The 27,738-nt window shown below is 41.5% G+C and overlaps 1 protein-coding gene across 7 annotated transcripts; it reads left to right on the forward strand.

The window, feature by feature from the left end:
• Positions 1-1,810: 1,810 nt before the first annotated feature.
• mgmt (O-6-methylguanine-DNA methyltransferase) lies at positions 1,811-23,057 on the forward strand. 7 transcript variants are annotated; one of them, XM_055227406.1, is made up of 6 exons: positions 1,824-1,889; positions 3,297-3,535; positions 4,754-4,902; positions 13,357-13,520; positions 17,763-17,902; positions 22,310-23,057. In XM_055227406.1, the coding sequence occupies exons 3-6, from the start codon at positions 4,766-4,768 to the stop codon at positions 22,424-22,426; spliced, it is 558 nt and encodes a 185-aa protein (XP_055083381.1). In that variant the 5' UTR covers positions 1,824-1,889; positions 3,297-3,535; positions 4,754-4,765; the 3' UTR covers positions 22,427-23,057. The 7 variants fall into 7 exon arrangements, with proteins under 7 accessions (XP_033836147.1, XP_033836148.1, XP_055083381.1 ...); XM_055227407.1 differs by having other exon boundaries at positions 4,757-4,902; XM_055227405.1 differs by having other exon boundaries at positions 3,297-3,508.
• The last annotated feature ends 4,681 nt before the right edge of the window (positions 23,058-27,738 follow it).

The following is a 27,738-nucleotide window of genomic DNA, read 5'->3' on the forward strand; positions in this document are numbered from 1 at the left end:
CCATCTCTTTCAGTACAATAGAACGAATACATATTTCCTGTTTCCATGCTATTTGATTTAAGTAATATTTAGTAATTAATAATAATGTTTAACATTTGCAAAATATAAAACATGAATGATAAAATAATATGTGTCATGTGGGATTGCATTTTGGGTAATCAAATAAAACTGAAAAAAAAAAACAACTAAAAGTAATTATTTGGATTTAGACATAGGAGACTTTTTTCATAAGCTGAAACTGGAACAAACACAAAAATTGGGTCTGGGTAGTGCCACATAGGATAATTGTTTGGCTTCTGATAGAGCAGCATTAAAATCATTTGAAACAGTATGGCTCAGAAGATCCAGCAGAGGGGGCTGCTTACTGCAATCATATGCTGATTAATTGAGCCTGATTCTCCCCATGCTGCGAACATAAGTTGTCCCACACTGTAGGCTACATGTTGGTATGTGGGGAAAGGTTACAAGGCTTTAACCAAGTCACCTTTTAACACAGGTAACCCTCCCATCATTTTGATTAATATTAAGAAAACACTGATTTTCTGATTATCCCTCATCAGCCTATATCAAACTAGGTTATGTTCATTTTTATTAATTGTGCATGTTGCTCTCTAATTAGCTAATGAGAGACAAAAAGCAGGTTTAGAGCAGAAAAATGCAAATGACTCTTAGAAAATAGCACAAAAAAGTAAATGGCAAGGCTGAGAATCATTCTTCATTGAAATGTCAGAGATAAATGGCTCAAATGTCACATCAATTAAAACGGGGGACAGTTAGTAGTTCATTAAAGAGAGAGCCATATTGCACCGTCGGGTACCGTTGCCAACCCTTACTATCTGGGGCAGACTGGCAGCGGGTCCAGATGGCACGGAAATCCTCACAGATTTCAAAATGGTCTCTGCAGGGGTGGCGTTTCTCCCCGCTCCCACCCTCACCGCTGAGGCCCACGCCGGCCTACACGCTCCAAACGAAGACATGCAGAGAACTGAAGGCTGCTCCCAAATAAAACCACCACACAGAGGACAGGACAGCAGAGCATTTGAAACAAAGCTGCACAAATGTTACACAAATGTTATTACTACAATTATTTACTTCAACTGCAATTCTGATCTGTACACATAAACACAAGATATCCACTAATCAGTCCTTTTGTAATTCTACAATACAAGAGGATAATTATAATGGGCTATTTGAAGAAACTATTTATACTATATATATATATAGTGTTTTCTTCTTTAACTAAACTATAACCTACTATGTATGACTGAAAGGTTTTTATTCTGCACTTTTATCATTTTATGTTAATTTTATGATGATTATTTGTGATCATTTATGTTTTGATTTGTTGTATTGTGTCTTTTTTTATTCTGTAAAGCACTTTGAATTACCTTGTGTACGAATTGTGCTTTGCAAATAAACTTGCCTATACTTAGGCCGTATATTATACTGTCAATGTCAATATATTATCATAATGTCATAATGTTGTGAAATAATAATAGGCTAATATTAAGCATGACATAAACTACAGGGGAAACACTTAATTTTAAAAAAGTTAATGAAATCAGATTGTTATTATAGGCCTATTTTTATTATTAGACTTTTAAATACATGCGTGTATATCCTGATAGTACTAGCTCTTTCGTACCTTGTCACACACACACACCACTTCAAGGACCACAAATCCCAATATGAGTCCTATTAGGAATGCCATCTGTGTGTGTCCCCGGGGTGGGCGGAGCGAAGACGCGGAGCTGACCAATGGCGGCGCTGGAGAGGACTTTGGACTTCTGTGATTGGTCGCTTCGGCCATGCTTTCTGAAAAACAGGAAGAAGATTTGCTAAACGTGCGGATGGCGGAGACGAGCCTACTCTGAAGCGCCACATTAGTTGTAGGTAAAGCGTTCACTGCTTTATGTAATGTCATATAAGCATTTACAAATTTAGGCACCGATTATAAGACGGGCACCAACCCCGGAAAACAGCTAACGTGAGAATTAACGGCACTTTGGCCTCACACACGCGCTGTACCGGTTACATTAACGGAAACATGGTAAAATGCACAGAGGCGACGCTATAACGGTTATAAGCGACTAATAACTGAGCTATTCACTATAATTAACTTTGGGTGCCGTTTTCATTTTCCATAGCCAAAGATAAATTAGCATGAAGCGTTAGCAGAGCGGACACATGTTGCATTTTCACACCTGCGCTTTCTACTTAATTAAGCACGCGGCTCTGACCGGTAACCGCTCTAATGAGGAAGAGTCCGGTGATTGACGAGGGTGAGGAACATGCCAATGACTTTTAACAACACAAGCTGGCTGTTGTTTGCTGTCCCTTACCGTGAAGAGCTCGGTAAACATCCAAATATTCAAGCAGGACCTGTGGCAGTCTGTCATGAACGTGCCCACACTGAAGCCCCACCAGTATGAACGGTTCTTTTTAAAGGGGCAGTCTTCTCTGTGTCTCTGGAAAATGCAGAAATATTAACAAATATGGCAATTCAAACGTCACAAATAGAGTTTGAACACATAACGCCACAATTTACACAACAAGATATGTGCATTAGAGCTGCAACTAACCATTATTCAAGTAGTATTTTCCGATTAGTCGACTAGTTAAACGATTATTTCGATTGTATTTAGAGATTTCAGTAAAATTTTCAAAATAAAGGTTGAAATATGGTGAACAAAGTCTAGATTATTCTTATTATCATTAATGATTGTAGCCCTAATGTGCATTTTTTTGTGTGAAGACCTTAAATGTGCTCAATAGCTCATATTCGCTTGCATTGTGTATTTTGATGTTTAAATTATGTCATTTACAATTGACATAACAATACAAATGTCACACAAATTGCTCAAAGAGAAAATAAACAAAATTTACAATAAATTTACAATTACAGCTAATTATGTGACAGATAGGCGTGTTCCTTTTTATTCTTCTTCCCTCAAATGAATCCTTGCGTTACTTGCAAGTAAACTATTGACAATATTTAAATGTCTTTATATGTGTTCTTAAATTTCATCCCTATTCTCAGTAACACTGTGAAAATTCTCCATAGACCACACATTTAAATGAAAGCAGTTCAATGTAAATAAAAGGTGTTAAAAACTAATTTTCACTGGCCCCATTTTTATTCTCTGTGGTGCTTCTCTTGCATGCTTCTCTAAACTGCATGTAGCAATTACTGACAAATAATGTAAAATAGCACTCCTGAAATGTCTTACAAATTACAAAAAAAAAATTCCTTTTTAATTCAACGCAATCTCACTCGTCTTTTCATCTATTTGCAGGTCTGTGACTACACCTTTGCTAAACGGCAGACAGGAGTGCGCAGTGCTTATCCAAAGTGCACTGTAGCATTGTTTGGCTCGGAAATTTCTCGCCTTTATTGTCAGTTGAGGCAAACCCCTGATGAATACAGTGAGAGCTGCAAAAGTAGGAACAAGAAAGTTGAAGCATGTTGACGCATTTGTGATCGCGTACCATGACAGATGTGCTGCTGGTGTGTGAAGGGGAGAGCTAAAGCACAGTAAATGCATGACTACTTTTAACACATAACCTTTGTTTTTTTCCCTCTCTCTCAAAGAAATACTGTAGTCTGTCTAATCTTTATACAAATAGACTAAATTTAGACAGCTGCTATTGCAGTTTATTACAATTATCTGCTGTTTAGTCTTTTAATTAAGCAGCTTTTGGTCTGTGAAATTTTATGAAAATAATGGAAAGTTATTCAAAGATACCCTGATATTCTTATTTCATGTTTTGTGACACTATAGATGTGTGTTTTATGAGATCATATTTTGAAATGAGGAACATGTCTGAGCATTTCATAGGATTTTATGTTATTCATATCTTTATATAATTGCTGATTTATCGACTCACATCTAAGTGTCTGTATTGATTCAACTTATTGTTGACAACTATTACAACTGCAAACCTTTTTATGTTCAATAGCAGTGATTGATATGCTAATCTGACAATTAATATGCAGCCATTGTGCATTTGTTTACAATGACAGTCCATAGGTGATGTTATGAAAGAGTGAAAAATATGGATATTATTTTTTGTACCCTTTAACCATTTTTTAAATCAAGGTTTCATGAAGAAAAGGTTCCTCGGAACTCTTACAATCAATGTGACCTTTATTTATTATAACCCCCATCTCTCAAAAACTCACATATAACATAGTCAATCATCTCTCCTTCCCTCAAAGTAAAAATAAAAAAGGAACTGCTGTCTGGTTATTGCCAGTATCCATCTCAGTCGTCAGAAAAGCTGCACGTTTTTGCTGTTGTTAAGGGCTGGAAACCAGAATCCCATCGGAGTTGCACCCTAAGGAACAAATTTAATGCTAGAAAAACATCCCGGCCATCAACCAAAAATGACGGATTGAAAATAATGTCGAGCTATCTTGGGAATCCCCCACCAGACAAGGGAACAGACTGCATTGTTTTTCTCATTTATGTGATATATAGAACAGAAAGAGGGGAAAAAATGGGCGATTTATTGGTTAGATAGGCGTATTCTTTTCCATGCACAAAAGAAATATTGGATAGTAATGTTGGGATCAAGTCACATCATGACATTGTTTGGAGGCTAGGTGTTCAAATATGTATCAGTATATATCAGTCGTTGGTGGCCCGCTAGGTTTCCAATAGATCATTCAATGCAAATGTGTGTGGGAAAGTCTGAGCGCAGTTACCACATGAATATGTCAATGAACGCAGTGTAATTTGTGCTTCCTTAGCAGGGCAGAGAGATGAAGAAGCTGAGGGAGAGTCAGTGCACTCAGAAGACCATCTCATTGCTGAGCCCCCTGGGGACGATCCAAGTCAGCGGATGTGAGAATGGTGTGCACACCATCCGGATCCTAATGGATGTCGCACCTGCTGAAAGGTACTGTACAACAGCCGGCCGCTGACGTGATAAACAAAGGTGTGAAATTTACAGGCAGACAGAATCCACTGCTGTGATGGAGTGCCACCATTCCTCATTGGAAGCAGGGCATTTTTGTAGATCCCACAAGAAATATCCTGGAGAAAGTTGGGCAAATATGAGCCGGCACTAGAAATATGAGGGGCACTAGAATACAGTTGGGCTTGAAATTAGATTTCTGATGGCATGTGGTTGTGATTCTTCCAGCAGTATATTTGAAATTTCAGAAAAATAACTTGTTTATTACCCACAAGGGAGATGATTAAAGTTGATGTCTATAGGGTCACCAAAGGCCATAGGGAGCATGGACTGTCCCCCTGTTTATTTATGTGGCCTGTGAGTTGTATGCAGGAGTGGAGAGTGTCAGCAGCACTCACAAATGTACTGTGTGATTGCATTTCAGCACCACTCATCATTCAAGATTGTCACAACACTGACAGTTTTACTCAAGCGATTGAAACTGATTAAACCCAGCATTAATAAGAATTTATTTCTTATTTTTACAGGTCCACATCTTACATTTCAGATTAGTTTTGATTAGATTGAAATTAAAAACCCATGTATCACAGATTCACATTTGATAAACTTGAATGGTTTGGGAAATTAAACCATTTCCAAATGCACCCGGTTACGAAGTTATCCTTTTGAAAATGTATGTTCAAATTCTAATTTATGGAAACCCATTAATGACCTTGTATATTATACCTCAACATGTGTTTCCTTCTCTAGTGTGGGCTATTTCCTAAAATTCATCAAGCAGTAAAAACATTCCACTTGTTGTTAATGAGTTGAAGGAAGAAAATTAATAATATGGAATTTTGATTATGGAAGATGTCCTGTAACCATTCGCAAGCACCTTTCTCCATCTCCTCATGAACGGGGTTTAATTTGTGTGTTCAGGTTCAGTAGGAATATGCAAATGAATTTAATGATTCGCATCACTAGATCATTTCTCAGTTTAATATCATTTGCTATGTCGGTCATAAGTGAAGCTCCGATCACATCGCTGTCTGTATGTTCTCAAAGGTGTGAGCAGGAAATCATTAGATGAAATGTAGCAGTTTTATCACAACCAGTTGAATATTGCATTATTGTCGCAGACTAGGAGTAGATCCAGCGCAGATATATGGAGTAACGCAAATGTAAACAGGCATTAAGGGAGGCGAGATAAAGTGACAAAATATAGGCTTATCTGTGCAAGCGGCTTTACATGTAGATCTCAGCAAAGCCTGTGTGTGGCTGTAATAGTTCAGATCAGCCCTGTGTATCGATTTATTTATGACATACTAAACAAGGCTCTCTCCAGCTCGGGCTGAGGTGTGGGCCCGGCTTAGGAAGTCACAGTGATAAATGATGTCTAAGTGCATATTTTGGATAAAGAAAAAGAGACATGTTCTATGCAGAGCATGAAGGAGACCTATGGAAGGTGTTTGTGAGTGACTGGAGATTTAACAGCTCACAGCACCGGGCTTGTCCTCTGTGCTGTCTCACACTCAGTATTGGCTGGTGTGAGCAGCTGTGCTGGCTACACAAACATTCATGTCAGTGATAGATAGTTATTGATAAATGCCATTATAGCCACATAAACGCCCTTGAAGTATTGCTTACACACCATGACCGTCAGCTCTTTCTAATAGAAACGTCTCAAGCCCTTTTTGCTTCCTAACTGATCTTAGGAACATTTCCTGAAATCAACCTCCTCTGCCAGTCTAACGACAGCCCTGAAGGCACCATCAGATGAACAAATTCATTACATCTCAACAACCCCTGTTGGGGCCCTCTGCACCAGCCTCCTGTTAACCAGCCGGCTGCCTTTAGTTTTAGCATGGCCACCATGTTCACAGAAAAATGATACACATTTTGTTTACAGGAGATTACTATTATCTGAAATATGATGCTTTGTGCCTCTTTCACACAGCACACAGACACATAATACAGCGGAAATCATAGAGCACTTTTTTATTAGGGTGAAAAATGAAAAAAGGGCTGGACTCCTGCCCCGAGACATTTTGTGAGCATATTATTTTACAATGCTTTGATCAATTTGTCTGTCACGCTGCCTGAGATGTGGGGGAGCAGGAAAAAAGCAATTTAGCTTGTGAGGTCCTCAATAGAAGTGTACTAGTGGAGCTGTGCATGACATGTTGCATTAGAACCTGAGTAGCCTTTATTGCTTGATAATGTCACTCGGCAAAGCTGATATCAATCACCCTTTAACAGCCCTATGATATGTTTTTATGAAAAGAAAAAGCAATGCATGAAATATTTCTTAGAAAATAATTGATCTAATGCAGCACTGAGGGATTTCTGCTTTTCACAATGTAAAATTATAGAAAATACACAAAATGTACCAAGAGCTTAAACTGTGAAGGGTAGGCCCATTGCCTGTGCTCCTATAGCAAATAGTAATTAATTGTACAACAATAAACTTTCTGTCTCATTTGCATTTAGATGTAAACAATATATTTGTGCATCTAAATTCCCAGCGCCCGCACATCACGTGATGTGCCTAAAATCCTATGTGGCTAAACCAAAATTATCACTACGTTTCCCCAGACCATAAATCCCCCTTTTTCTCTTGACACAAAGCCTTATAAATCTGTGTCTGATTTTTCACATTGTTTTTAGTTAATGATTTTCATCTGTTTGTTGTTGCTGTGATAGCGCCGAAATGTACCATATGCTCAGGCAAAAGACAAATGATTAGCAAATGAAATTCTGGACAGCTGTCTGACTGAAAGCGTTTGGTTGATAGCATTCTGCTACCATAATTAGCTTAAGCTTTGGGTTAATTAACTTTCTACCTGGATATGCATAATAATAGCATTCTGCAGAAAGCCAAGAAGCTTTCAGTATATCAGCTGCAGAGGCTGGCTTTTATTTTGTATTTCCACTGCATATTTCAATTTCAAGAGGCGATTTAGTTCAGGAGCATCGTCAAATATTGTAGATTTTCCTCCCCGAGCCAGATAATTCTGAAACAATGGAGGTATATTATGTGGCAGAAACGCCATTTCTGAATGTAATTAAAGCGGATGAAAGCAATCACCCATTTTTAAATGCTTTTGTCTAGCAAGAGGCCTACTTGTAAAAACACCGTCAAGGGGAGAAAAGAGGCAAAAGAACCCCGAAGTCCTCACACAAGAGGCGCCCGAGACTCAAGTCAAGTACTAGAGTAATTAGTCTTTTGTATGAATTTGCTGGCCACAGTCATGATTAGTTAAGCATATGAGTGCAGACGACTGCAGGAGTCTATTTATCAGCACTTGTCCTCACAGCTTTCCTTTATCACTCACAACACTGGATGGGGCTGACAACAGCCTAATTGTTGGAGGTGGAGTGTTTTTGTGTGGGAGCCGTCACCTTAGTCACATGGCATTCATTTCCCATCTATGTGTGCCCTAATACCCAAGCTGTCACAACAGCCTTTATACACCAACATTGGTGTGAAATATGTGAGCTGATGCATTTCTCCTGCCTCACACTCCTGTAGTGTGCACAGGGAATCAATGTCCTGCTTCTCACTGAATAGCAGCATGCCAAATGACTTTCCTGTTTGGGCCCTGGTGTTTACATCATGTCTTCACACAACAATACAACAAATGCTGTTATGGGAGTGAAAAGCTACTGGCAACTATTTAATAATTAAATAAATAAAATAAAATAATAATAATAATAATAATAATAATAATAATAATACTAATAATAATAATGCATTTAATTTCAATAGCCCATAATAACTTTGTGAATTTGCATGAATAGGATAAGATGGGTTTACATTTATTCCTAAACTGCACTGTCATGTACACTGTGATCTGCTGAGATATTGAATGGAATCATCAATAAGGCAGGAGGAGACTTTCTGACGTGGTCCCTTTAGAAATGGCATGAATAATTCATAGTGTAATAATATTCGGATGATTCTGTTCTATTTTTCCTGAGTCCTTAGAATATTGTTTTGCATGTTGTGAAGTGTAGTACTCAGCTGCGTATTCATTAAGGTGCTGCTCCCACTGGCCCTTGGACCCATCTGTGCTCTATGTTTATGCCCACGTCTCCCGGGACTGTCCCAATCAGGCTGCATGTGCCATTTCCTGTGGAAACCAACACCTGTGTAACTCACTACCTGTAAGCCGCCCTCGCAGACGCGACTCTGACATTCAGTCCCATACAAAATGTGCAAATGTTGTGCTTTTAAAGGCATCCTCCTGGGCGCGGACACATCGAGACGGAGCTATGCAGCCAAAAGCAGCGCTGCACTTTTGTTGTCTTTCTGCCTGCTGTCAGTGAAGTTTCTCTGGTGCAGTGTTTGCACTGTTTGCTTTTAAACTTCTTCTATATCTTCAACATGCAGAGTGTACAGTGTGTGACATAGCAAGGCAATATGCACAGAGATGATTCTGCTCTGACATCTTGGAGAGGAGTACGAGTCAATTATGCCCAAGTGTTGTTCTTGCTTATCTTCCTGCGGCACCAAACAAGGATTTAGTCAAGGATTTAGGGGTGAGGGGGCGGTGGTGGGGATCATGGTAAGCGGTTCACAACAAAACACTCAAAACTCCTGGGAGCGGGCACTGATTTAAAAATAAATTACAGAAGACGAAGCGCTAACACTCAAGGGCCCTCAGCAGTGCTGGCGTACACAGGTGAAGATTAGCCTCCTCGCTAATCAGAGGAACAAGGCAGTAATTTGCTCTGAACACAGACAGCAATTAGGACTTGGTGACACTAGATTCCCATAATGCCTTTGTGCTTCACGTGGTCAAATTTTGACAGAGGCTATCCATGCAGGGTCAGTGTCCCCCCAGTCTCCCGGCCCTCTTCAGTGCAGCCTCTAAAAGGTCCCAGCAGTTAGAGCGCTCCCTAATGTACTTTAGGTCTCCCTCACTGGCTCCTTACCATTCGGGTAATTGGAATCTCTTACTGTGGCACTTGAGAATAGAGGCTAAAAACGCTATTTGAAACTGCTCAGTAGTCTGTTGTAGATAAACATTGGTGCGTGCTGGAGGTGTGAATGCACTACATAATGGACTAAGAGTTAAGGCTCTGGTAATACATGCCTTCACTGACTCCTGTGGCGGGCCAGTTGGGAGAAGACCTAATTGTTGTGTGCTTTGTTGCCTACTCCGCACTATTTTACCACCACCTTTGTTGTATGTATTGGATGGCGCGCTGCAGCCTCTTCAGTGGACATTTGCTAATAAGAGTTGTTGGATATCTAGAGAGCAGTTTATCCGGCCCAGTTGTTTTTATTTTGAAATAGCAGAGCACAGAGCGTGCATGGTAGAGCAGAATAGGAAGTGTTCCTTACAGCTTACCACTCCAAAAGCTCTTGACTTTGGCGCAGCAGTAGCAAGATAGGCATCTGAATGATGTTCAAATGGTTGATCGAGCTGCATTGAGCAAGTGGCTTACAATTGTATCACAGCCCGTGGCTCAGAGACCATCAGGGTTTTGACATTCATAGAGACATGCTGTATTTTCTCCCTTTTTAGACAGTCATTTTAGGCTTCTTTCATGCTCTCTTGAGTCTTTGACGTCTCTGAGTTAAGTATCTGTGGCTATGAGGCTGAGGAAAATATTGGAGTGCTTCTGGCCTTTTCTATTTCATCCTCTGACCACCGTGTTCCCCATGATCGGTGAAGGAGAACTATGGCAGCCTGTGTCAAAAGTGACAGCCCATAGAGTCAGGATGAACGCCATCACGCTTCACACTCTCTCCTTTCTGTGCTATATGCCATTACACCCTTCGCCAGATCCCTTTCAATTAAATGTTGTGCTTAACCTGCTTCATCCCACATTGCAGCTGATAGAAAAAGTCCAACTGAGAACTCGTACAACACCAGATACAAAACATATCGAGGGAGAGATACCTTTTTTCTGCAGTGTCTCATTTGATTGTTTCTCAGAAGATGAATGAAATAACCTCCAACATTATATAAATGTTCAATTCATTCTTTATATTAGAGTTAGAAAATAGGTAGAACTCTAAATGACTCCCACTTTACTCGCCCATGATTTATGGTAATTGGAAATTGATTGTGACAGGAGCACAATATTAGAAATTTTCTCAAATCACAATCTTGTATCAAGGGAAATATTCTTTTTACTGCGCCAAGTCCTGGCCAGTTTGGAATTAGTTTCTTATTTCCTTAAGTGTGATGAAACACTAAGTGCCTGTAGGACATTATATTAGTATTTTAACCAGTAGAGAAAAACTATGAAATGTGAAAGTCCTATATTGATGCCTCTTATTAAAATCATATTTTTTTTATATTTCAGACTAATTAAAGTGAATGGTTTATATACATGGGATGAGCCATTAGTTGAAGACAATATAAGATTGCTTCCCCTCTGAGAGGCTCCTTGTAATTAGGCCGACATTTATTACACATCTGTAATCTCTAATTTTCAAGGGCATACTTTCTTATGTGCCAGCCTGGGCTCCATAAAGATCACATGATGAGGCTTGATTGGGATTCACTGAAGCGGCAGGAAATGTTGCCAGCACAGGAGCTACATCTCTGCTGCCCACATGCTCTTTAAAAACAATCCCCCATAGCACCCAGAGGTGACAGACAACTGATGTTCACCTTTTATTTATTTATTTTGCTGTTGTTTTCCGGCCATAACATGTACTGCATTGCATTAACTTTTAGCACTGTCAATGTCGTATCAGTCAAAGCAGCTTTAAAGCAGGGCGTCCTGGGCTGTGGACTGAGGGGAGAAGAAAATTAGCCGCGGTGACAAGTCTGAAGTGTGAGCTGGAGGTCAAAGGTGGCGAGCCTTAAGCAAAGGTGCACTAGCCTTTGTCCGGTAGATTGTAAGGGCCTGCGGGTCCAACAGGAACATTTCCACACACAATATCCCCGAGCTGTCAGTGTGCAGCGGCTGGAACATCCTCTCAGAGAGAGGGGGAGCACAGGGGCAGAGGCAGCAGAGAGCGCAGGGAACAGTGGCCTGAAGATCCGTGCACAGAAAGAGAGAAGGGGGAGGGAGGGGGTGTGAGGTGTGGATGTGGGATAGAGCCAAAAGAGCTGGAGTGGGAGGATAGAGAAATGGTGAGGAGCGAGGAGGGGCAGGAGAGGCAGGGGGAGAGAGGAGAGACAATGACAAGTAGGGGCTGGCTGGGCACTCACCCATGCCGACAGAGATTGCCATGAGCCATGGCCATTGTTTGAGCGGGGCTCAGCACAGGACCTGCTTGTGGGCTTCCCACTTTTTAGCACTCCACTATAAACTGCTGTGTGGTTTATTTGGAAATGAGAGTATTTACACCTTTTACTGTATTTACACCCACTGTTAAATGGCACCCGGGAGACCTCCATCACACAGCCACAAACTAGCGGCCCAGCGCTTTCCCTGCAAACTGAGCAGCTCCGTCATAAGGTTGCAGTAAAGCTCAGCTTCACGTGTCCCATATAAAAGGCCGCTCACACGGTGACCTGCACAAGTGTAAAAACACTTTACAGCAGGGAGGAGAGAGACGCCCTGTGTGTTTAACAAAGTAAATGTCTATTATTAATACCATACAGGATAAGCCAATTTTGAAGTGGGGGCACTTAAATGGTACTATTATTTATTTATAAGTCCTGTACACCAGTTAATGGAATTGGCGGCCTGCTTTAGATCCACAACACAGCTTGAGGTCCACTTTGCAGTAATGCACATGCTAAGGGAGGACCTTCCCAGTAGGGTCTTTAAGTGTCAAATATGGGTCAGTCAGCTTGTGTTGACCTGGGGGGTGGTCAGCAGCGGAGAGAAATTCAGCTGTTAAGTGATGCCAACTCAACCATCGGCAAATTCCTCCAAGCATCAACTCATGCTAAGATGCACGTCCAAGTGCGGCACATCGCTGGCCAGCGCCGCTCTGGCCAAAAAATCCATTTATTCTTGTCATGAACTATAAACTAGACCCGAGCAGAGACGGAGCTGTTGTTGAACAGGCTCTTAACTTCTCTGCAGCTGCATGACTTTTCACAAGTCTTTCTTTTTTACCACACACTGGTTCAGCTGTCTTACAGTTGTTTGAAATATACTGTTAACACTTTTCCTCATGATCCGGCAATGTTTTCTCTTATACTTCATCAGGCATGCCTTACAAAAATATATATCTTCTCTAACAACTCTCGGATTACTGTCTCCCATTTTCCGTAGCTGGTCTTTCCTCTTTCACTGCAACAATAAGTCTCAAGCCCAAACGGCACTCACTCCAAGAACGTCTTTTATATTTCAAACACATCACAATTAACAACTTTCTTTCTGCAAATTATGTCATCTTGCATCAGTGTCACCCGTGGCACTATTATTACACTCCTGCAATGCATTTAAAGCACAAGAAAAGAGCATTATGACCGGTCTGCTGTTCCCCTCTTCTTTTCCCTCTCCTTTTCTCTCTCTCTCTCATCCTCACAGGAGCGGCGCGGGCCCCCTGAGCTGCTGTGTGGTCAACGATAGCCCCGGCGAAACGAGCCCCCAGTTGCAGCGCTGCGTCCAATGGCTGCAGGCATACTTCAGTTCGCCGCGCACCACTGGGACCCTGCCGCTGCCTGCCCTGCACCACCCGGCCCTGCAAGGAGGTCCGTCATGGATAAATATTTGCAGAGCCGTGACTGCGATCGAGCTTTCACTCTTAATTGTCAGTTACATCACTTAGACTCGCTGGCCCGGCGTGTTATAATGAAGTATTTTATGGCTTTATGGGAGAGGGAGTTCGCCGAGTGGAAGGAGGGAGGGGGCGAGGGGAAAAAAGAAGGGAGAAGGAACAGAAAACGCAGAGCTGTAACTTGGTTCAGTAATCTGTGGCAGGCCTCACCACGCGTGTTAGTCTTGGCAAGCTTTTCCATGATTCTTGGCACATTCGTTGAAACTGATCGAATTCCACTCTTGACATTTTGAGGCAGGAAAGGAAGCGGCGTTTTTTTCCCTTTTCTTTTTTTTATTTAATGAGAACATGTGAATGGTGGTAAAGTTTTGAATGAGTGTATTGTAGCCATGGCCAGTCACCTAGGGCGGGTAAAAAGGGAAAAATGCACAATTAGTGTCAGCTCGTAGTCAAAACGGTTGGAGAGTTGATGATTGAGGGCGCAGAGGAAGCAAACTAGGGATTAATTGTCCCTAGTGTTTGTTCTCGGGAGCAAACAATAGCGTAGCTTTGACAACTCATTTCTGGAGTCATATCTCGATGCGGTATTTTTATCTCAAAGTATCTCAAGCTTTGTCAAACTGCTACGCTTGTTGCATTTTAACTTAAATACTTTGAGATGTGCTCATTTAGAGGCAGAGGCACACCTACACAGGGAAAAAGAAAATAACTAATGTATGCGTTTAACAATTGTGCCTACCTTCCTCAGCAATCAGGCCTTAGTTGCTCTCTAATTTCATGCAGATCTGCAGTGCTTGAGTGATGGCATTTTCAATGAGCAGGTAGTCCATCGAGACCCTGTATACAGCTATGAGTCCCACGCTCCCGTAAAGGCAATGCAGAAATACATCAGGACCAATTACGATATCAACTTTCAGTGTGATTCCCTTCGCCACCAAGTGCTTGTGTACCAGCCCCGGGCTCTTTCAAATCGCATCTCATCTCAAGTCTTTGGGGTTTTAATTAAATTTCAGGATAGATGGAATTCTTCATTAGTACCTGATCTGAATAGGTGATTGTGCCGTGCTCCACCTCTCTCCCTTGCCTGTTGTTTTGGGGCTGGGTAAATACTGGATTTAGGCTCGGATTGCTCTCAGTAGTCAGAACCATAGGCCATGCCAGAGTAAAAATGTTAAATGCGTGCATCTAGAGTATTTGTCTTTTGAGGGCTGAAAATAATAGATTTTTTTTCAGTCGATTCACGAAAAATTAAGGATTAAATGTAGCCTGTCTGCTTTACAAATTCCTTCTACAACTCGTCGCCAGCGTCTGCTTGAGAACAAAATACAAGTTTAATCAGGTCATTACAATCTGTGACAACCAACTTTTGTTTGCACAGTTATCTTGGGGGAGAGCGCCAACGAGGCAGTGCTCTGCAGCACTTGTCATGTAATATTGAGTTGTGACCTTCACTTGAAGTGTTGCCATGTTTATTTACACATTTCTGACAAAACAAGCCACTTTTCATATTAGCTGTCATGATATAGCCGCGCTACACAGGTGACATGAAAGGAGACGCGAGGTGCCACGCTCTATAGTGTCACACAAAACATCACACACAAGTGTAGCTGTCGGAGGCAGCACGCACGTGCACACAACTCTGCTGTTGTGTTTGGATGTGCACTCCTCTCCCAAAAACACAGATACTTCTTAAAACGATGCATATTCTTATCTCATTAATTATACATCCATATGTAACAGACGAGAGGATCTTAGTGTCGGTAAGCGGCGCAGGGAAAGTGAGGGAGGGAGGGGGTGGGCGTGCGGAGGGGGAAGGGCGCTCTTCAAAGCCCAAATGACTGTGTTCCTGCAGGAGCCTGATCTCCCTCTGTGCAGCGCGCAGGGCGAGATGAGACACTCATCAGGACTCGCCCCTGTGATGTGGAGAGGAATTAGGGAAATGAACGTTTTCAGAATATCGAATAATCAGAGAATCATCAGCACCCCGTCAGCCTTCAAAAGTATGGATCCCTCCAGACTCCAGAGACACTTTGACTGGGAGTCAAAGTCTTCCCTCCCATTAGACACAAAGGATAATGAGGTGCTTGGATTTCCACTATTGTCTTTTTATTCTCACAACCATGTATACGGTGACTGTCAGCTGGAAGTCATTGCCCTAATCTATTGCTTTCATTAGCAAGGCTGATAAAATTCAATTTATTGTTTTCCCTTTTTGTTCTTCTCCTAAATTGCACTCACATACAAAATTATGAGGTGATCAATCATAGATGTCAATATGATCATAATCGCTAGAAGCCTTCGATTGGAGCGCAGGTCAGTCTGTCCCTACTGCTGCTCTGGCCCTATCAGCGAGCCTGGCAGCAGGTAATGATCTGTGACATAATTATGGGATGTCTGTAAACATGTAAGTGGTTCCTCTCAACTTTTATTTAAACAATTGACTTCAGTGAACCCCGATCTAAAGAGGGTCCTGACCTCAGACACAGTGTATTAGGCTCTTTATGAAGTATGGGGCTGGGGGACTGCTCTCCAAATCAGTGCTGGTCACCTCACTGACCCGCTTGCAGTCTCTGTCACTAGCACTGATGGGGGCAAAGTTCTTTAACCCCTGCACCGCTGATAGCAGCACCCACACTTGTTTTCCCCCAAACTGTGGAGCTGTGAAACCTGCAGCAGAAAAAGAGGTGTAAACAACCACACGGCTTGTTGCGCGCTCAGAGAAGGAGCTGAGTGAGTGCTGCCTTGACACTGACTTTGGTTGTTTGTCAATAACGATTGCATCAATAAGGATTTGTCATACCCATAGTGTGGGCTGTGTCTCCCTATCAGTGACAAAGCGATATGTGTAGCGCACATCATGTGGCCAAATCCGGCTTTATGAGGAGGAATAATGCATAAAAGACATTTCCTCATAACATTAAGTCTGTCTGCGTAAGAGCCCGTCATCTCGCTGACAGCGTGATTATTACCTGAAAAATTATTAAACAGTACCTACGGGCCTTGTTCAAGACAAAGAACTCACATGGGTGTGCATCAATCAAATCTATCCCCTTTAGGTTTTACACTTATTCCCCCCAGTTTAGGCAAATTGCCTTGTTCGCGTGGCTTTGTGTAGTAGAGAGTGACTATAAGGTAGCAAGGGAGCCTGGGGAGCAAAGAATGTTCACTGTGTAGAAGAGAGACAGGGGGGTGACATGTTTTCACACAATGCCAATTTAGAGGGATTTCACATAGATCACTTGTCATGTGCTCTCTTAGACCATATAAATGAGAGAGAATGGGAGATCACTAATTGAATTTTCATGACTGAGTATGTATATACAGTGCAGACAGACTTTGAGGCCCTCTTGATAACGAGACAATTGTTTCATTTCTTGTTCTCTGTAAAAAAAAAAAAGTGTTGTTCAGTTGAAGCAAGTGCAGCGAGTTTGTGTCTGTAGCCTTCCAAATGTCTTGCATTCTTCTATGCCCTGTGCTATCAGTGCTGTACAAACAGACCTTTCAGATGCCGCCTGCTAATCCAGAAAAAAGATAATGCTACTGCTAACGTGCTAATGAAATCAAAGCCGTTAATGTGGTTGCTTAAGCTCTGCATGATTTGAAGAATTCTGCCATTTAAGTGAAGATGATATAATGAATCTACTCTGAATAGAAAGCAATTAAAAGGACAAATTGGTCTGATTAACCTCAAAGTCATCCCGTCGCTACAAATGGTATGCAACATTCAAATTATTATTATTAAAAATCTGGAGCAGATTTGCAGTCTTTTTGGCCTCTCTTAATCCTTTTAAATGAAGGAGCGAACTTTTTTAATTTTAGCTGTGACCTTTCAAAGCATAACCCAGATTTTTCTGCTGGAGAAATGATTTTCTCACACCAGCTACTATTGCATGTTAATGCTGCTTCTAAGGTCAAATTGAGGGACATCTATGTATATAGTTGTTTAATGAATTTAGTCCAGAATAAAAAGGACTGACTCTAGGTTGAGTTCATGTTCCCCTGATTAGAAAGTGTAATGTAGTGTAATAGTCAAACATGTGATTTGTGTAGTTATGTAAGGGGCTGATGTCTGAGGATATTCCAGGCCTTTTATTAGAACCGAAACAAAAGCAGTAAACACATTATTGAGACGAGCTTGTTGTGGCTGTCATCTGCTTGACTTTGATTGATTAAATGAAGTGCTTTCTCCTCTTGTGTCCTGTGCATGTTGCCGTAGACGCCTTCACGAGCCGCGTGCTGCACACTCTGCTGAGGGACGTGAAGCTGGGCGAGACGGTGTCGTACAAGCGGCTGGCGGAGATGGCGGGAAACCCCAGAGCGGTGCGCGCGGTGGGAGGGGCCATGAGGAAGAACCCGGTGAGTGACTGACAGTGATTGACAGGCCTCTCTCTTAGTTACTCTGTCACGTACACACTACTCGCTCTTTTACATCATTGGGTGCAGTTTATTATGCTATTTACATCACTGCAGACAATAATGTTTTATATAGATGTATTTATCTTATAAACTATTTTATTTTCATGGCAATTTTCAATCATATAGTGAACAATACACAAGTTTTTTTGTCTTTTTTAATATAAATTCACTCACTAATAGAATTTTTGTTTAGTCCAGATAGTAAATGATTTAACTTAAAATATTAACAATCACAATTCTCTTGGCAAAATATAATATTGTTTAATTTACTAATTGAGACAGTAAGTACTATGATCATGTACAAGAACATATAAACTGTATAAACTAAACTGTAAGATATTATTTTCTGTTGTAGTGAAAGTTAAAGATAACAGCTTTTATTTCACACGCAAGCGCTAATTACAAAACTAGAGGGAATAAAAATTCTTGTGTAGGTGGTTTGTCCAGTAAAAATTAAGAATTCTATCAATGAAAAGAGGTGATTGTGCCCACGTCCTGACTCCTCATGCCCTTGTCCCTGTGTTAGATAGCCTGGTGTAAACAGAGTCCTGGTCTGCCTGTACTCCGTGGTGTAGGAGGAGTACATGTACTCCATAGTGTAGGAGGAGTACATGTACTCCGTAGTGTAGGAGGAGTACATGTACTCTGTAATGTAGGTGAGTGAAAGGGCTGAAAAACACCTCAGAGCTGAAGTCTACCTACAGCACCACTCTGAGCCCACACCTTTTGTTCCCGTCTTTGCTGTAGATGTTAGCCGTAAATCTCCGCTTCTTGTAGGAAACCTGGGCCGCATCTTTTCGCCCATGATTCCACTGTGTACAAAATGGAGGGCTAGAGGGCAAGTGGTGTGTCTTCTTTTGATCAAACCCTGTGATCAAAGGCCGTTTAGCTCTGCCCATGTAGTGCTGTGGGCACCATGGGTGTGAGAGGAGACGCTCTGCTGTCTGCACTCACACATCCTTATTCTGCCTCATGTCTTTCCACCTACAATAATACAACATATTATTATATATATGCCGACAAACTGTACAGTTACATCTAGTGTTACTTTGTCAGTCCAGGGCATGGTTTCTGTAACATGGAATCATCCCTTATGATATTAATTATTGATTATGGTTTTGGTATTATTCATTTCCCCTGGAGTCTGATTTATTTTGCAAGTTGATATTTTCAATTTTAACACATTTTTATCAACTTTTTGATCGGACCTAGCATAATCCAGGGCTTTAAAGTTATATTTTGTGTCTAAAAAACTGAGATACATTTATTGTCATGGTTAAAATGTTGTGGATTTGAATGTGTGTGACTTTTTCCATTAAATCACTTCTCTCCTTCCCTGTTCTTCCTGCTCCTGCTGCTGCCCGTGCCCTTCTCAGGCTGGTGTTTTACAGTTGCGGCGCTGTGGTCGGGGAGGCTGGGAGCGCGCGGCCTCAGCTCTCACAGATCCACAGTCAGATTGTCAGTGTCAATTACTTGTCAGTGCGCGCCGCTCCACTCGGTCTTCTGCCTTCTGTGAGCAGCTCAGTGCGCCCCATCGATCGGCGCCTCGCCGTGGCTCCTCTCCGTGGCACCTCCCCTACACCAGGATTTGAGTATTGATAAGCCCCGGCGCAGTGCTCTTTTCCCCCCAAGTGAAGAGGCAGATCCGAAGGCCTTGAGGGTACCCCCACACTGCCTCCAATCCCGGGGAACAGTATTGATCGGAATACTGGAGCTGTATTTCTCTGTCTGCAAGGTTAATCTGGGGCTCGGAAAGTTTTATTGCTGTTGATATGGGAGAGGGTTTAATGATGGATTTGGACTGTAACATGCTGAATGCTCAACTTTTTTTCTATCCCCACTCTCTCTTAAAAGGCAGGAGGTGAACACCAGGGCTGCAAGAGGGATCGCTATCGAATCGAAATAGCAGTTTGACTGGTTACAATTAGCAAATCAAAGGTTGTAATTATTTAGGTAGAACCCTGTCCTCTGCAAACAAAATATTCTGTCTTGTTATATTTAAAACTACTAACACTTCTACAGTGGATTTGATTCTTGTATCAGTAATAAGTAATAAGCAAGAGTTCAGTTGTTCAGTTATTGAAAAATTTCTGGTCAACAAATCAAATATTTTAATGCAATAAAACTATTAAAATAACCCTTACCCTTCTTGACAACTCCCTCCTTGAACTTCACTAATCTCTCATGTAGAATGTAGCAACAAAACTAAAATTCTTAAAAAAAAAAAAAAAAACATTTTAAAGAGAATGTGTGTTTCTGCTATTCAAATGTTAATATGTTTGGACTTTGAAAATGTATACCACGAAATTGACCTCAATTTTGTAACATAAATTTGAAATCAAATCGCGCTATTAAAAAGTCAGTATTACATATTTTCCCCAAAATTTCTAGCTGCTGCAAACACATTCATTCGAGAAAAATAAACTCAGCCACTGTTTTATATCTCACACATCAATAATAAAAACGGGGTCGCCGATAAGAATATTCTACAAGAAATAATTGCCGCGATTCTCCTCTGTGCTCAGAATCCACAATGATGGAAGTGTTTTAGGCTGGGCTTGTTTAATCTTTCTCCAGCCATTTAGTTTACAAAGAAGTCGGGACCCCCCTGGCAGTCATGTGCAACAAGAGTAAACGCTCCACCGACTTCCTCCTCTTAATGATCACAGGGTTATCAGATCTTAATGTTGACACCCTCCGCATTGAATATTCATCCTGCCGCTGTTTTTACCCATTAATTTTTGATTGGGTCTTTGCTTTACACTATTAAAGAGAGGAAAACATTGATACACCAGGACTGAGCTTATCACCCTGAATGGAGACACGTATGATCAGACCAAAATGGCGATGATGAAACGTGACACAATTGACAATACATGTAACTGTAATTACTATATCGGCACATCAGTATATTTTGGGGCACAATATTAATCTCTGTCTTTTATTTGTATTAATGGAGGACTTTTTTTTTAATTATTTTTGATTTTTGAAGTATGATACTATTTTAGTATTTTAGTTGGGTTGAATAATTAAGATAACTACTTATTTATAAACTTTTTATATGGATCCCCATTAGTTGCTACTGTGGTTTTGTTTACCTGGGGTTCATTACAATGTACTACCTATTATAGTTGCAAACTAACTTGGATTACTTAAGGTTTCTTTTACCAGTGACATAAAGTGTTATTTAACAGTATTGTTTACTATGATATTTTCTGTTCTGCAGTTTGTTATTGTTATGGGCCTACTTTTTCGTTGGTAAATCACAAGCTGTTTGATTTATAATCAACTTTTGCGAGTGGTTTTTGTAATGTACATACTGTTAATTTTGAAATATCACTTTCTTTAGAAATTATGGTAGTTGTTTTAAGAAAAAAATAATGTGCCTCCAAGTGTATGAATCTTAAGGGCAAAGGAAATATTTTTGGGTCAAATTGAGATATGTTTACCACATAAAATCTTAAAATGAGTTCTGTTTGCTGCCAAAAAGATTCAACTTGCTGTTATTGACTGAGAGCCAAGCAGTTATCTCTGAGCACAGAAGAGTAAAAGGGCACTAGTGCATAAAACTATTAAATAAGAATTTAACATCAAATTTCAATGTTACATTTTCTGTTGGAGTAAACATTGATTTACCTAAAGTCACACTAATTATTGTAATTACTACCAAACTTATGGCAACCTGCTTGAAATTAGACCTTTGTAATTGTTTTTTACTTTGCGACCTACAAATGTGATTTACATGAACTTAAACTTTAGTAATTAAAAGTTTATTTTGAGTTTTGAAGTATTTAAATATGTATTGATATTAGATACTGTCGCTTTTAATATATTTAGGTAAACATACCATATAATCTATTATTACAATTATTGTAAAAATGTGACTCCTTCATCCCTACCTCTGTTCTATGTATAAATTATATAAAAAGTTGGAGCCAGAAATGCATTTTTATTTTATTTATATATTTATTTGTGTGGCTTGTGCTACAGATTTTGACCCATCTCCAGATTTTGAGCTAGGATCAAGATTGCCTAGCAGGAGAACTAGCTTGCATGTTTTGGAGTTAACGGAGGAAAGCAGATACTTCACACATGCTTTTAGCTTATGTTTTTTTGTTTTTTTTTGGGGTTTTTTTTTGTATATACTTCTTCTTCGTATTTTTTTTGTATATTTTTGTGTATTAAATTGCCACTCTGTACAAGTTGCAGACAGGACTATGAATCATCTGACTCTTCGTAACCTTTTCTCACCCTGTAGTGTCTCTTGCACCCTTTGTATTTTAAAACTCCTCCAAAAATCTTAAATGTAGTTCAGTCCCTCTCTCTTTCTCTCTCTTCCTTCTGCAGGTTCCCCTCCTCATCCCATGCCACCGCGTCATCTCTAGCAGCGGACAGAGTGGCCCGTACATGGGGGGCAAGGGCGACCACCTCAAACAATGGCTCCTCACCCACGAGAGCCAGTGAGATACGAAAGACATCTACCCAGCCCTACTGTCCTTCACTCAGTACTACACACACGTATACACACATACCCAGAACACAAGGCCAGAGAACAAAACACCACTATAAACTTTAGTCGATTTGGCACCCGCTGTGGAACAACTGCAGCTACTTGTAAATATTCACTTTATATTCTTTTTATTTTTTTATAATACAATCTAAGAATAGAGATGCTGCATAGTTAATGCGATAGCTTGAGTTGTTGCAGAATTAGAACGTACAAAAATAACTTAAACACAGAACAGTAGGCATTACAAACATATGCTCCCGTGGGGTCCTGGTTGCGGTTGCCAGATAGTGTTGGAATGGTTTTTCTAAAGCATTATTATTCTCTTAAAAATACGTCTCTTGCGTTGTTGTTGTTGTGTGCGTATATTTTTTTCCTCCTCCTAAGCAGAATTAGTCTTTGTACCTCGCGTTGTTTTTTTAATTTCCTGCCAAGTGAATGCTTTGTTCGACATCCAATGATAAAGGCTCTGAATTTTTACTCATACACAGAGCTTTGTAGTGAGGCAATTGTTTTTGTCTTCATTTAGATCTCATTGTTTGCTCTCCCTCCACCTAGTCTGCAGGTTTACATTCCATATATTGTACATGTTCTATCAGATGTGTTGAAATAAAACATCTTAATTGTCAATACCTTTTAACACCTTAATTGTGTTTAATATAAAGTGTGTGTGTGTTTTTTTTTTTTTTTTTGGTTAAGTCATTCAGTCTCCCACTTAATTATGCCGTATGTGCTCCTCTCTCACAGCCCCTCTCTCACAGCCGCCTGTATCTTGAGGAGTGTTTCCATTAGAGGGCAGTACAGAACGGGAAACTGGAATCAGCGTTTCAGCCTTGAATTCCTCCTGCACATTTAATCTCCAACTTAAATGTTTATGTGCTGCTTTATTTTCAGAGCAACACCATTTAATCCCTCTGGGCGGAATTATTTGGGGTAAAAAGACTGTTTAAAAAGGCTGGCACTGGCAGTGTGTGTGAAAAAGACTTTATTTCAAATGTCCAGGACTTTTCTATGAGAATTCTTCTTGACAATTTAATATTGACAGCGTTTTTTTTTTTTTCTTTTTTTGGAGTGTAATCCTTTCTTCTCCTGACTGTGTACTGCAGTTGGGGTGACCCTTCTGCCCCACTGTAACTCCTCCTCTGTACAGCCCAGGTAGCCTAATAATGCACCCTCCAAAAATAACCTGGCTCTAACCTTTACACAGCCCATTCAAGTGGCCCACTCACTGAATACATTTGAACTTAGCTGCATGTTTGAATGTGTTATGGGTATGCGAGTTGGTGGCTGTCTGGCGCTCCTCTGCCATTGGAGCAGAGTGTGGATGTTGAGGCAACAGACAGGCAGATGAAGAATGAGCCTCAGTCTGTGCCTTCACACAGGGCTAATGATGCCTGTGGTGACTACAGGCTACAGTCAGCCCCTTAACGAAGGAGCTGTGACACAGCCACAAGGGGTCCCATTTAAGGCAGCCACACTCTGAAGTGCACTGTAAGCACCCTCCTTTTTGCTTGTGGCTAAGTAAATTCTATGGAATGCTATGAATTTAGCTGCTGAGATAGTGATGTCTGTAGCACAGCTCAGTTCATGTTGAAAAACAAGTCCAGCTTCAAAGCTACATGTGCTGCCAGTAATTGGTGGTGTAATTGCGTAGGTACCGAGGATTCTCTTCCAAATAATTCACTTTGTGTTCCTGCTCTTCTTGTGGTGTTTCAGTGTAGAACATGGTTAGCACTCGTAGCACTATTTGTGTATTATGTTGTTGTGTACCACTTCCATAGAACTCTGGCCCAACATAAAACAGAATTAGATGACAGAGTCAGAGACATTCTCATCATCCACGCTGTTAATCGCAATGAAACCTTTCATTTTGCCCTGATCCGTGCCTCACTTCTTTGAGAGACTTTGTGCGTGTGCATGCGTGTGCATGTGAGCAAGTGGCCGTGCGTGTGTGCACATGTGTATGTCCATATGTGTGTGGGTGAAGCGGATGATATTGAGTCTGACTTCATAAATCACCCAGACACTGATAAACTCCCCATGCACCCACACACCGCTAATGGGCAACCCTTAAGGAGTGTGAGTGTCTCGTGCGGCGTTTGATTCAACATTTATTAACCCCCTCACACACACGCACGCTCGCTTACTTCACGCACACACATATCTGAGCCCAGAAAAGGCAGGATACACTTGGTGGCATCCGTACACTTACAGCCAGGTTCTGACCTGGCCATGCTGTATTAATCATAACTCAGTACCAAGATACATTCAGTTTATACAGAACACAACAACCAGTGCATTTCTAACTCCACTGTGCTCCTCATAACTTATATCCTGACTTCAACTCCCCACTTCCCATCTCATATCCTGCGCCCTCCTCATTATAGAGCAATTTTCTGCCCCCACATCAGATCCAAACAGCGCCTCCATCTCTAAGTCTTCATACATGTCACCTCATCATTGTAATCTCATCACGGCCCTGCTAGAGGAGCAGCGGCTCGACTTAATACTGTAGCTACACGACAAAAGACACTTTTATTTCCCAAAGTTTGAAGCCATGCAGTGAAAGTTTTGTGAGAGTGAGTGAGGTGTAAGTGGTGCACATAGCTGAGCAGAGTATAGTGTGTACCATGCAGATAGGCTCAGAGACAGACGCTCTCGCTCGCTGGTTGATAGTGGATGGGGCTTGGCTGTGCTATCAGGTTTCCTCCTCTGTGTGGGTCTGCCGGGACAGCCCGCCTCTGTGGCCCTGACACTGAGGCACCACGCAGCCAGCCCCGACAGCTGCCACAGCAGCATCTAATACCAGCACACGCTATGCTACGCAACACTAGGCCACCACTACAAAGAGCAATAGCATTATAGACAGACATGCCACTCTTTGATGCTCTGTGATGATCTTTGTTTTTTGAGAGGGCTGCACTCACATGGTGTCTTCTGTGTGTAACGTTAAGAAGCTTTACTTAGTATGTGATGAAGAGGAGGGGTCAGAGGGCTGCTGTGACTGTGAGAGAGTAACCTTGTACTCGTGTGTCATTGTAACCTTGTGAACTGCTGTGTTGCTCTGGCGTGCTGTAATTAGGAGCGGCCATACATAACGTGAGAGTGCAGGCTGCGAGCGCCGCGCCGCATGTATCAATCTGTGCCTCCACAGCTCTTGTCAGCGCGGCCCGGACAGTGTCTGTGCCTGGAGAAAGTGCAGGTCTAGCCTTGGTCATGTTGACGGAGGGGCGGCACTTCAGAGGCTCCAGGACCCCATGGCACCAGTCTCCCCAGTCCCCCAGACAGACTGGGAGCATCTGGGCTCTGTCAGCGCCTCTGGCCCCTGCAGACTCTGATCTATATGAAGGGGCGAGGAGTGGATTGGATCAGGGAGAAGGAAAATATGAGCCAGATTCCTCAGCCTTTTGCAAATGCATGCCAGTCAGTGTTTGGTGTGTGCACACCAAGGCTTGATAACAGGTTGCACTGATTAATTTTGTATGACACGAGATGGGGTTATTGATTAGCTTCTCATGTTGGAAAAAAAAATCTTCTTTATAAATTGTCCAATTAAGCATTCATTAAAAAGAGTACATAGAAAATATGCACAGCCTGTTCGGAGTAAAAACACATGGTGAAGGATGAAGATCACATTGACAGATATCGTTCCAAAGAAAGTGAAGAATGATTTGATCAAGTGGATATAGTTCCAAAGCAGTGCCACACAGAATGTGATACACACACTTGCCAAGTCTAATTAATCCATACACTAAATTAGGAATATAAATTGTGGTCCCAATTTAACAAGGTCAGTCTTAACTTCTCCCTTTACACTTTATTTAACTATGTAGGAGGAAAAAGGCCCTATCAATGTGCTTTGCTTATTATGATTGACGATTGATGATTAAGTCCTCCAGCTGACACACACCAGCAAAGCCGGTGAGTTGGAATTGGATGTGACACATACACAGTTCTGCGTGTTAGGTAATTCGTTGACGAGGGGCCAAATTCATTTATGGAACAGCGGTATTGGCAGGCATGGACACTCTCTGCAAAAACAACGATAATCACAGAGGTTTGGCGCGGCGTGACAAGGACTCTTCAGGGAAAGGCCCTTACACGCTGCTTTGTTGGCTGGTCCTCCCAAGATGTAAGATGGAGGGAAACATCAGCCACTGTTCTTAAGCCTGCTCGCAGAGGCACAGAAGGCACCGCTAAACAGCTCTGGTTTAAGGCCTGGTGATCAGGGGCTTTGAAATGCATAGAACTGTGTATACGCTATAGTGAAGTGGTGTTTATGTCCATACACCACTAAAAAGCTAAATAATGTCTTTGTTGAAATGATGATATAAAAGCCTTGATAGGTTCTGTATAATGAAACATGAGGAAGACCCTGTCTCCAGCCATTTAATCTCTTTTCACTTCTCCATTTTTTCTGCTAATGAGCCTTATTGACAATCAAACAGAAGCTGTCATCCCCCAGGATGCAACACTCCCAGCCCCTGCGTGTTTGTCATAGTGTCCTGGCAATCAGAGCGCCTGCAAGACCAGGCTGGCAGTTAGTGGTTCTCACAGCAGCGCTGCCTGAAAATGGCACACTTCCTGTAGAGTTGCAGCTGCCACCTCTGCTACTTCCATTACTTTCTATAGCATGCAGATGTTGTATCAACATTCCCTGCCAAGGGGACTGCAATAACTGTGAGATTCATGCCATGTTTCAGAGGCACGTCAATTTCTCAAGTGGCACAATTAAAGAGGGAAATACAGTACGGGTTTTCACAGGCGCTCCAATCGGAAAAGGGCTTTTTCACTTTTTTCCAATGGGGGCTGTTTCATAAGGTTCAGAAATCCACCCGATTTTTACTGGCCTTTTCCTGAGTGGAGCAGCTCTGTGCGCCTTTGTGCGGCAGACCTGTCGTGACCCACAGCGGATATGGAAATGGGGCTAAGGTTTTATGGGCCAAACGGATTGGACACAGTCAAGCTCAGGGGGCATGAATATTGGATGTTATTTCTGCTCCCTTTTTATGTAATCCATTGCCAATACATTATTAATAGATGATATCATATCCAGAAGTACTGGACAAAGCACTACAGAGGGGCACTATGAAAGGAGCTCTATGTGGTGCAGAACATACCCTCACAGTGATATTATTTTATCACTGTAGCCTAACACTCTCTGACCAGTCACTTCTCTGCTCTAGATCATTTTTTGGGCTAAGTGAAGTTCATAGAGGGAAAATCTGGTGAACAGTGCCTCCCTACCAGGGTTAAATCCAGCATTTGT

The sequence above is a fragment of the Periophthalmus magnuspinnatus genome, chromosome 15 (assembly GCF_009829125.3).
Source record: "Periophthalmus magnuspinnatus isolate fPerMag1 chromosome 15, fPerMag1.2.pri, whole genome shotgun sequence".
Lineage (NCBI taxonomy): Eukaryota > Metazoa > Chordata > Actinopteri > Gobiiformes > Gobiidae > Periophthalmus > Periophthalmus magnuspinnatus.

Coding starts and splice junctions, on each gene's coding strand:
- mgmt (XM_055227404.1), top strand. CDS start 3,418: ATGAATACAGTGAGAGCTGCAAAA. Junction 3,442..4,756: donor ATACAGTGAGAGCTGCAAAA/GTAGGAACAAGA, acceptor CTTCCTTAGCAG/GGCAGAGAGATGAAGAAGCT. Junction 13,521..17,762: donor CCACCCGGCCCTGCAAGGAG/GTCCGTCATGGA, acceptor ATGTTGCCGTAG/ACGCCTTCACGAGCCGCGTG.